We start from the raw sequence: 12,108 nt of genomic DNA on the forward strand, positions 1-12,108 counted from the left end.
ACACGCAATGAAATTAAGAATTAAACTATGTAGCAAATAAGTGAGCTAAGAGTATACGACTTGCTGCTGGCAGCTGCTTATCCAACGGCGGCAGGGAGCACACTGGCTGAACCATCATTTCGTTTCTTCCTTCGCTTCTTGGTCCTTCAATTTCTTTTTATCAGTCTGTGTATCTCTAAATTGCATGTCAGTATGCAAAAATCTAAAAGGTTGAAATTCTTTTGTTGTTCCCCGAAAAAGATAGTATTTAGTGTTTTATCGATATGTAACAGTATCTGTCGAGTACGGTTCTCTTTCCGGTTAGGTGGCGCTAGGCGCTGTTGTTGGCTGATAAGGGCGGGAATGGTGTGCGTATCTGCAGCTGTAGGGTTTGGACAGAACTGTGGAAAAGCCAAAAGCACAACAGATTGACAAGCCTTATAAGGGGTAGTAAACGTGTTGGCACGCAAATCAACTTCCAGTCGTCTCATAATGGGTAAATAAAGGTTTTGCATCGTTTTCAAGGTATCTTATACCATTATTCTACAGAAGAGTGGCAAGTTCAAGTAACTATGATACAGATGGATAGTGATGGAAATGGAAATAAGCGTTTGGCGTCATTGGCCGAGAGGCCCCTTACAGGGCAGGTCCGATCTTATTACATTCGAGCTGGATGTGGATGAAATGATGATGAAGACAACACAACACCCAGCCCCTGAGCGGAGAAAATCTCCGACCCAGCTGGGAGTCAAACCCGGGCCCCTTAGAGCGGCAGTCCATCACACTGATCATTCAGCTATCGGGGCGGACATGGATAGCGATCATGCGCCCTTATCTCAATGCACACCACAAAGGGTCAATAATATGATATGGTGACTGTGGTGTCCAGGGGAGTTGCGATGCGATAATTCGTCCACGTCCTGATCGATGAGAGCTGTGTAAACGGGGACCAAACACTGTACCAAGTAATGGGTCTTATCAAAAAAATGGCTCTGAGCACTATGGGACTCAACAGCTGTGGTCATAAGTCCCCTAGAACTTAGAACTACTTAAACCTAACTAACCTAAGGACATCACACACATCCATGCCCGAGGCAGGATTCGAACCTGCGACCGTAGCAGTCGCGCGGTTCCTGACTGAGCGCCTAGAACCGCGAGACCACCGCGGCCGGCGGGTCTTATCAGCCACAATCGTCACAGAGCCCTCTGCCTAGCACTTAAATGTGAATTGCAGAGTAGTCATGTAGATGTAGATGTACATGTAGACCTTAGCAGTTAGGTCCGATAAGATTTCACACACATTTGAACATTTTAAAGGAAATGGCGATGAGAACTCTCTGTGGTTTGACTGCATGAACTTCATTCAAATCATTGTCCCTGTCTAATATGAATTTCGGTCAATGATATGGGATCATTCGAGAGTACGTTATAGATCACTCACTGAACATTAGGAGGAACAATGCCTTGCAGTTGGATAGTACATAATTATTTACAGAAAGGTGTGCAGTTTTCCATGTGTTTCATTTTCAACAGGCTTGTCGTAGAAAAGGAAGAATTTCAGTCATAAACCTTATATTTTCATCTCGAACGACTTCGTAGTGACGCACTCTTTTTACACTCTACAGATGTTTCTCCTAGAAGCAGAATCCAAGATAATGAGCCACGAAAGTCAAACAGTTTTTCTGCGGTTTGCATGTATGATCATACTGCGACACGTTTGTGCGGTCTGCGTGTATGTCTGAAGTGAATCCAGTCGCTGTAATGCCGCTCCCCCAGTCTGCTGCGAACTGTCATTCGGCCACCATTTTCAAACAAACAGAACCTGGATTCGTCCGGAAATACTACCTGGTGCCGTTCCTGTTCCCAGAGACGTCGTTTCATACACCATTGCCGCCTAGCATGTTGCTGTACATTTGTCAAAGGCAGGCGCAGAAGTGAACGACACGCACGTAACCCGTGACATAATAAACAGCGACCGACTCTCATCCCTGAAAGTATACGATGTGTTACACGGTTCCACCGCTACACCAGAGCCGAGGGGAACGCAGATCTGTCCTGCAGTGCCATTCGGATGAGGGGGCAGGGGGGGCTCTGGGTGGTGCGACCTGACCCATTTCGTCGTGTGTTATGGCCTTCCATAAACCATTCGGAGCACACCCGCTTCACTGCCGAAACACTTCGTCCCACACGAGAAGCAATTTACCAGATGGATGCATGACATTCTCTCATGCTAATAGTGGTCACTGATTTGACGGTAGGGTTCGCGCATAGTTTGCGAGGCATTCGGAACGTCTGCTGGAGTCACACTGATCCATTACCTTCGGTTTACAGCGACAACGGGAGAAGCAGCCACATTTTAGTGGTAGAGGGTGTTGCGCCGCGGGCGGACGTGGCTCAGATGCTACTTCCGCTGAACGTCCTAACGTACATGTTCTGTGGGTATGAATGTCCTATCTCTAATCATTCAAGGTGTTCCGTTTTTTTCTGAATATGCGTGTATAACTGGGAATAGCAGCTTCGAATTTCCAAAGCATCTGTTTATTCAAAGCGCATTATAAGAGTCTGTACTGACAGCTTCGTGTAAGAAGTCAAAACCAGGAGCGGTGTAAGACGTGTTCATTGTCTCCACTGATATTTATTTTGTAGCTGGAAATGGGAAAAGGGAAGTAAAGTACCTCTTGTTTATCACGGGCAAAAAATTAGCGAAATACGATTACTTGATAATGCACCAGTGGTAGCCGAAACTTAACAGGAATTATGTTTTGTGTTAAACTACAGTTAACACATGTTCCATTACTTTTCAGGCATGCACGCGATAAGAAGGCGGACATGCTGGAGAACTGAATGTTACAGACGGGAAAGCGAAATGTGAAGACGTGTACATGGCGGTCAGAAACAGTCTGCAAAGCTTGTAAGGGTGTTGGAGGGTAGTCTGTGCTCAGAAATAATTGTCAAAAAAAATTCTAAACGTCTGACCTTTCTAATTAGCACTGAAGTTAGCCAATAATGCAGTTGCCCAGGCAAATTGAAGCGGCCTGCCAGATACAATTAGTGACAGTTGTTGTCATAGCGTAGATTATAGTGCAAGAGACGGCTCAGCCTTTGGCCCCGGGTTAGATCCTTAATCCCAACCCATGCACAATTTTTGTTGCGCTTTCTTGTTCGGTTTTGCAAAAGCGAACGAAGGACGCGCTTGGCGACACCATCTCTGGCGGACTGCTTGAATTTAGGCGCGCAACGGCGTTACTCGCTAACTCCAATGCTAATTTACTCGCAAACGGACTGACGTATCGAATTTTGTTCTTAACAGTTAGTTTTCAGTACAACCTGCTCTGAAACACCGTTACAAGCTTTTCAGACTGTTTTTGATTACCTTGTATACATTTTTAAATTTGGAAAGCAGAGTACATGAATATGATAGGTACACGCAAGGCATAAAAGCAAGGACAAGGCCAAATGCGTGTTTATAAAAAGCAAAGGCGGACAATTTTTTCTTCTTTATTGTTATTTTAAACACCTTGTACAAAGGTGAGCTGTCAGCAGCATAGTACGCTGCTCTTCAGCCGCGAGTGGTATAATATATGACATAAAGGATGTACAGATAATACAATAAAAATGGCGGGCAAAAACTGTAGACACGAAAAACAATATACACGAAGCCGTTCACGCTGGACAATAAAAAACACTAAAACCTGTTGACACGGCGCACAAAACACGGACGACTGCGACGACACAGGTGAACAGTGGTGGCGTGACAGCGAAAGAACACTAAACACAAAACGAAGGCACACACACGAGACACTGATGGCGATGATCTCCGGCGCGCGAATGCCCACTGAGTGTGTACGAGTCTGGGGGCCCGCCAAGAGAGGAGGAGGGGGTGGGAGAGGTAGAGGGGAGAACAGAGATGCCAAGGGCAGGAGAGATAGGGGGACGAAGGAAGGGAGGAAGGGCGAGGGGAAGCCCAGAGGAAGAGGGGTGGAGGGGGGGATGGGGGGAAAAGAAGAGAGAAGGGAGGGACAGTGCCCAAAGGAAGAAACACAGGAAGTGGGAGGGGAGGATCAAAGTTGATAGGAGGGGTAGATGGAGGGGAGGAGGGCATCATCAGGGAGGGGGAGCTGGCGGAAGCCAACTTTGGAGAGGGTAAAGAGGGTGTAGAGATGGAGACCGGGTGGGACGTGGGAATACAGGCACGGCAGCAGGCGGGGGTGGGAGAGGATGGGTGAGACAAGCGGGTGAGGAGGATCGAGTTTACGGGAGGTGTAGAGGATCCATATCCGTTCCAGGAAAAGGAGGAGGTGGGGAAACGTAATTAGGTCGTACAGGATCCGCATGGGGGAGGGGAGACGGATGCAATAGGCGAGGCGGAGAGCATGGCGTTCAAGGATCTGAAGGGATTTATAAAAGGTAGGGGGGGGTGGAGATCTAGGCCGGATGGGCGTAACAGAGGATAGGGCGGATGAGGGATTTATAGGTGTGGAGTATGGTGGAGGGGTCCAGACCCCATGTACGGCCGGAAAGGAGCTTGAGGAGACGGAGTTGGGAGCGTGCCTTGGCTTGGATTGTCCAGAGATGGGGGTTCCAGGAGAGGCGACGGTCGAGGGTGACACCAAGGTACTTAAGGGTGGGGGTGAGGGCGATAGGACGGCCATAGATGGTTAGATAGAAATCGAGGAGGCGGAAGGAAGGGGTGGTTTTGCCTACAATGATCGCCTGGGTTTTGGAGGGATTGACCTTGAGCAACCACTGGTTGCACCAAGTGGTGAACCGGTCAAGGTGGGATTGGAGAAGGTGTTGGGAACGCTGCAAGGTGGGGGCAAGGGCAAGGAAGGCGGTGTCATCGGCAAACTGGAGAAGGTGGACGGGGAGTGACGGCGGCGGCATGTCCGCCGTATACAAAAGGTACAGAAGGGGGAAGAGGACGGAGCCAAGGCAGACAATCTCTAAGACTGTAAAATAATATCTAGGTTTGAATGTTCTGCAACGAGCTTGAAACGTGCGAACAAACTCGTGGTGTGTTGACACCAACACGAGACCATATATCGCTTGAATTACGTTTTACTTTTCGTATTGGAAAAATCGTTTAGTGAGTCGCAAATACTATGTAAGAAAGAGCATTAAAAATACCGAGTTTGTAGTTTATATCGTGCCATTCCACTGTTAGTAAAGCGAGCCGCTTGGAGCGCTAGTGTCACTTAAGCTGTGAAAAGGCTGACTTCTGCTGCTCTACAGAGTTTCACGAATGTTTGTCGTAGAGTCTGGCACAAGACTAGATTCCTTCGTTGTTACGATTTTGTTTACACTCTCGGACTGAACAAACAAACAAACACAAATGCATACACTTTTATTTTTGGCTGGAATATAGATAATACAATCCCAAAACAAAATAAAATTAATTACAATCGCTCAGTTTCGTTCAAGGTTTTCGGGAGGTTTTCCTTGGATATCAAGCAATTGCCGGAACTGGAAATTCCTCACAAATATTCGAACATTTGGATTCCTTCTGACACAATCCCAGGTTGCTGGTATATTTGGCTGATAAGAACGAAGCTGTACTTCAATCTGTGCTGCTCTCACCATCAAGGAATGGTATATCCAACAAAGTAAATATATTAAAAACATTGATAAACATGTCGATTAAATTATTTACTACACCCTCTTACTCAATCAGACACCAATGCAAGAATATGCGTGTCATATGTTTTGCCATAAATAAATTAAAAGTAATTGCTATCCCTATGCGTCGAACGAGGTTTTCTGTATGTTTTCTTGATTGCGAATCACATGCCAGAATTGATTTCCTGCTCCTGCATAATCTCAATAGGAAACTTCTTAACCCACTTTCAGCTGCCTGGGATTTGGCAGAACACAAGTGTGTTCAACAACAGTGACTCTCTAGGACACCAGTGAATAGTGCGTTACCCAGGTGCAACCCCCCTACCCCCCCCCCCCACTCCCCCACCCCCCACCCATCTGCCGATGACGTTGCTGCGAGTGGTGCTGACGCTGGACGGTTGCTCGGTTGCAGGTGGTGCAGTACCTGATCGTGGTGACGTGCTACGCGAGCGTGTACACGCTGGTGCTGATGTCGTTCGACCGCTACCTGGCCGTGGTGCACCCCGTGTCGTCCATGGGGCTGCGCACCCAGCGGCACGCGCTGTCCGCCATCGCCGTCACCTGGGTCGTCATCCTGGCGGCGTGCGCGCCCGTCTACACCAGCCACGGCGTCGTCGGCTACGACTTCGAGAAGATACACCACACCGCCTGCGTCTTCCTAGAGGCCACGCACAACAAGCCCGCCTTCCAGGTAAGTCCGCCTGCTCCGCGTACAGCACCAGAGTTCTTAACACCAGCTCAACTCCACGAATGCAGCGAAACAGACTGCAAAATGTAACAACGTTTTGAATCTCTAGTTCCAAAGCCTGAATCTACTTTTCGACATTAAGGTGCGTATCCAGAAAATATTCCGCGTTTTCGTTAACGGTGTCAACGAAAACCCGACAGTCAAGTGTTATTTACCACGGTGGAAACCTTTAGTCATAAAGTCGGAAATGGAAGGAGATACTTCCATCAAATAGTCTAGCTATCACTGCCACACTTGTCTTACGTTTCAAGCATGTTATCGGCTGCAAGTTTAATTCGGGCCATCGTAATTTATTTAGTCCAGAGGAGGAGGGGAATAGACGTTAGTTACGGAGTTGTACCCAAGTGCCTAGTGCTTATTCTATGTCCCTTTTTCTATTTAAATATAGTTTGGACATTATTCAATGTTCTAATGAAACAGACAATCCTACATGAATGGTTTATCCTGTATAATTCAACTCGATCAAAATACATAAATCCGTTACTGTATCTTTGACAAGTAAGTAGTAACAACCCTCACAGTTAAAATTCCCTATACCACTTGTCACTGTTGTTACTATACCTTATCTATTATGCTTTGTGTCATTTGTATTATTCTCCATAAAATTTACGAAAATTTATTTGAAGAAATATTCACACTACTTAATGCAGAAGACAAGAGAATTATCAAAGGGTTACATACACATTTAGTCTTCGTGGATTTGCAGAAGTCATATGATACGGTACCACAAAACAATCGGTGTTCAAGTGTGAGGAACGTGTCAACTGCTTACAGCAAAGGAATAAAAAAATACAATATGGACTCTGTGAGCACTTTGTAAGTAGGAAATCCAATACCACTGACGGTGTTTGAAATGTATGTTTATTAAACACTTGAAGCCTGGAAGAGCAAATGTTTAGGCTTGGGAGTCCACTTGATGGACGAAAACTTATACATACTGAATTTCGCTGATGAGCAGGTCATCGTAGCAGGAGACCAAGACGAAACAGGCTTCGAAACAGATGGTATATCGTTCAGTTGTTGTAACACAGCAGAAAAATGGGTAGCACGAAAGCGCCAGAGTAAGAGGTTGCTTGCACTAGAGATGTAACTTTACAGGTGAAGTTATGGCATCTTCAAGCTGGACCGTGTACCAAATACCAACATAACAGAGGGTATTGAATGTTAATAAATCAATAACTGTCGCCATAAAGATGAAACGTCTGAAATGTTATGGTCATCTGGAAAGAATAGACGATAACCGATGACCAAATGAAGTGTGGCAGTGGAACACAGTGGAAAGAATAAAGCGTAGGCGACCTAGGAGGAGCTGAAGTCAAGATATCTGGGAATCGATGGATGCCAGAGGACTACAAGAAGACGACTGGCGTGATTAGAGGGAGTGAAATACGTGAAGCAAGAAGCGAGGAGCGGAGCCTGCCGTATAACGCTCGCAATATGAACACGATATTTAAATCATAGTATATCATAATGATTATTTCTTATTACTCACACGAAATTGTCAGCTTTAACTATTTGAGCCACTTTAATCAGAACACTGTTTCTGTAATAAGTGCCTTTTAATGATCTCTTAACCTTCATTATTAACTAATTATTTATTATATTTCTTATTAGGTTTCCCCTTACTTACTCATCCTTTACATTAATTTTGTATTTCTTATCGATACTATTCAATGGACCACCACCGCCACCCTCTTAACAAATTCCAAAATTGCCTGACACCGATAACTCAAATGACTCACTGCCTAAAAGAAAATCATATTGTCAGTGCTGTCTGACTGGTTTCCAAAGAAAGTGGCCAGGAACGTGTGATGGCCTGTGCCACGCATGTCCGTCGTCTTTTACTGTGGTCGGCCATTGTACCTGTTTCAAGACGTATGCCTCTAATGCTTGCCGCGCGGGGTATCCACGCGTCTAAGGCGTCTTGTCACGGCTCGCGTGGCTGATCCTGTCGGAGGTTCGAGTCATCCCTCGGCCATGGGTGTGTGTGTTGTCCTTAGCGTACGTTAGTTTAAGTTAGATTCAATAGTGTGTAAGCCTAGGTACCGATGACCTCAGCAGTTTGACCCCATAAGATCTTACCACAAATTCCCAAGAAAAAAATTTCTCTAATGCTTCATCTGTCTCGAATAATTGTTTTCCGTATTCTCGCTAATGATTACTGTGTCAGTGTCTGAAATTTAACACTGGCTGCCGTTGATGTTAGTCCAAAAATCATAACGCTCACACCCCTGTCCAAGTTTCATGTCTTATTTTCATATTGCAATAATGTTCATTATTAATTGTGACATCTCGCTTGAAATAATCCATATGGCTGAAAACCTCAGTGTTCCAGATATTTGTTAACAATTCATTCCCAATAGCTCACTGCGATTTGATTCTCTCACTGACTCAATATTACTTCGTTTAATCGCAGAGATGATTCAGTGCATCTGTTGTTCATTTCAGATTCAGAGTTTGTCCACAGACCTTGTTATGGCCCAACTTCTGAACAAACATGAGATGGATAGACGTCCACATTGCACACGTAAAAGTTGCTGCCCCTTTATGGTTGACACAACAGATTCGATGCTGATGTCCATTCTTGCTGCAACATCTCGCAGTATAATTTAAAATTCACTAGAATGAATTTATGAAAACACTTCACATTCACTGCGATGAGATGCACTTATATTAGCACTTTTTACAATATACTGACCTTTCGGGACAGTTTATACCGTGCATGTATTAGTTCCCTCAGTGGGGTTTCGTCTGTAATTCTCGCGAAAGTTTCAGCTCCCTCACTTGAACTGTTCATAAGTAATTTACTCGTGCAATATTTCTTTGTGGTAACAAATACACTCATTTGCGTCGTGTTTGTTTACTCTGCTGTGCGTGACACAGTTCTCATTAAACGGAAAAGCGAATACAATGAAGGATTAATTAACGTAAACATCGAGCGTAAAATCATTTCTACTCGTACCATCGAAACTAAGTATTACGAGCTATACGTCATCAACGAATTTTGGATTACAGTTAGCACACACGATTCATTTTTTCTACCAGTTCGTTATTAACGTGTGCAGTTGATACCGGAAGTACAACGTCCATACTCTAAAACAACACTGTACAGTTCTTCTCTAATACCTAACGAATACTGAAAATAATTCACATAGCAGCATTTACAACTCAGTTATAAATTTCCTTTAATCAGTGTCAGTTTAGAGATACTATCGTCATCGACGGTAGTACACCATTGCTGATTTGATTTCTAGAACCTGGCCTGGAAATATCGCAACCATTTCCATGAATCGAACTATTCCGGGTGTGATGTTGATTAGAACAGGCAGCTTTCCTATAGATACAGTTGGATGAATGTTAACTTCGAAATTAATGCTTTAGAGAACTATAAACAAAGTAGCAAAGCTGAAATACTGTAGCGAATAATACAAGCCCTTACTTGATTACTGTGTTTCTATGCCATTTACAAATTAGTGTTATTAAAACAAAAATGTAACAAGTAGCAATTGTTACCATACAAGTAGTTGGTAAGGCGTTTCTAGGAATATGAACCATTATCATACCGTACTGACTGATGAGTTATCGTTCATTACTGCTCCATACTATGAATGAAGGTGACTGATGAGTAGAATATGTATACAGTGTGTCCATTATCAAAGTTCCAGTTTCAAAACGCTGTAGAATGAGAACCACTGTTCAGACGTTAAATTTGGACAGCATTTTATTTACGTAGGGTTAAAAGTAAAGAACAAAAATATAACTAACGAAAAATTTTCAAATAGATGTCGCTGTAAGCATCTTAAAGTGAATGGGGTCGGCTACAGATGACAGACGAATCGCAGTACGATGGGTATGATTTGAGCTGCACATTACATCATCCGCACTGTTAGTTAGGTAGGCACTTCCACCGCGGCAATATCGAACCACATCGGGTGGGAAAAATCGGTTTTTCATTTTCGTGAAGCTGAAAACCGTATAAGAAGCAAAACTATTTATTATTGTCCAGGTGCCAAAACCTCCATAAAGAACATAACGACGTCGTTTTCTGTCGTGAGACTGGTGCAAGACGTGTCCAATTTGCTGTCCAGCGTTTCCCTACGAGTTGAAATAGAAACATGGAATATTCCGCAACAGGTCGGAGTGTCTCGGGGTTCACGTCCAGAATGCGTTGCGCATTGCTTGTCTTCGATTCAGCTGCAATCGTAATGGGAACACTGAACACAATGTCGCTCAGATAACTCCACATCCAGAAGCCACTCGGCTTTAAGATAAGGAGATATGGACGTCTGCGCTTTAGGGAAATGCGGCTTATAATTCTAGCACTTCCGAAATGCCTCTGCACGAGCCGCTTCACTGGCTATGAAATATGCGAAGGAAGATCATCTAGTATAAAAATGATCCTACCTGCATATCCACGCTGTTGACCGGTTGGAATGACGTTAGTGCGCAAAAGATTCTGGTAGCGTTTACCAATGACGGTATAGGTAATAGAACCCAAGGGACTCTTCTTGAAAAAAATGCGGCCCTACAGTAAACGATGTCATCAACCCGCACCACAGAGTATACTTTGCAGAATGAAGTGGTACCGGTTGATGTCCTTGCGGATTTTCCGGTGCCTATACTTTGCATTTCTGATATCGTCGTGTCCTTGGATATGGAAATAGGCTTCGTCTGTCCACGTAACGTTTCATCGCCATTCGTACTCCACTCCTGTGCCAGCAAGAAATTCCAGAGCGAACGTTTATCTTGCTTGCAGGTCAGCAGAAAGCAACTCCTGAACATGAGTTATTTTGTATGGCAAGCAGTGCAGGATGCTTCTTAGAATTTTACGCGTCGTGCTGCCAGGCAACCTGTATGATTGTACACCACCGCTCGACCCTACCTGCAATGCTGTGGTCACATCTTCGACAGACGTCGGATTAACTGCTTGTCTGCCTCTGCCACATTGCATTTCAAAAAAACATGACTTTTGAATTAAAAAACATGACTTCCGAATTTTTTAATCCAGTTTCTCCAGACCCTTTGCAGACATCGCACCAGTGCCTTTTCTTCCATATCCTTGAGCGTCCAGAACAACTGCAGGGCTACTGGCGCACAGTCACCGTCTTTATAAAAGAGCTTTGTCTGCAGCGCGTGCCCGCATCTCGTGGTCGTGCGGTAGCGTTCTCGCTTCCCACGCCCGGGTTCCCGGGTTCGATTCCCGGCGGGGTCAGGGATTTTCTCTGCCTCGTGATGGCTGGGTGTTGTGTGCTGTCCTTAGGTTAGTTAGGTTTAAGTAGTTCTAAGTTCTAGGGGACTTATGACCACAGCAGTTCAGTCCCATAGTGCTCAGAGCCATTTGAACCATTTTTTTCTGCAGCGCGCTATCCTTAATGGAAACAGTCAGGTGGAGCGTCTGGGACGCAAACTGAGGAACAGCCGTGTGCCTCGCGTCTGTTGGTGTGCATATTCTGACGCTTACAGCGTAATCTATGGAATTTTCTTTTTCTTTTTTTCCCATAATGGTTCCCCCTGCGTCAGTAATATGCTGTTCAAGTTTGACGTTATTCTGAGCAGCGTTTTTAAACTTTAACTCCAATTATGGGTACCCTGTACTTAGCTTGAGCCATCGGAAGTAACGTACTAGAATGCTATTAGGAGCAGCCGATAATCAGTTTAGTTTAAGTGATCATTCATTCCAGACTACCATGGGAAGCTGTTATTGATACCACTTGTATCTACAGTTTACGTGAAGTGAAAAAAAGAATTCTGAGGCAGGAGCCGCA

At 44.7% G+C, this 12,108-nt stretch overlaps 1 protein-coding gene across 1 annotated transcript in view; it reads left to right on the forward strand.

Annotated features, from left to right (window-relative positions):
* The window catches only part of LOC126235105 (allatostatin-A receptor-like), a 426,336-nt gene that overhangs the window by 12,581 nt on the left and 401,647 nt on the right, over positions 1–12,108 (forward strand). The window contains exon 2 of the mRNA XM_049943840.1: positions 6,008–6,286. Coding sequence (XP_049799797.1) covers positions 6,008–6,286 — 279 coding nt within the window. The remainder of the gene's footprint in view (positions 1–6,007; positions 6,287–12,108) is intronic.

Source organism: Schistocerca nitens, chromosome 2 (genome assembly GCF_023898315.1).
Source record: "Schistocerca nitens isolate TAMUIC-IGC-003100 chromosome 2, iqSchNite1.1, whole genome shotgun sequence".
In the NCBI taxonomy this organism is placed as follows: Eukaryota; Metazoa; Arthropoda; class Insecta; order Orthoptera; family Acrididae; genus Schistocerca; species Schistocerca nitens.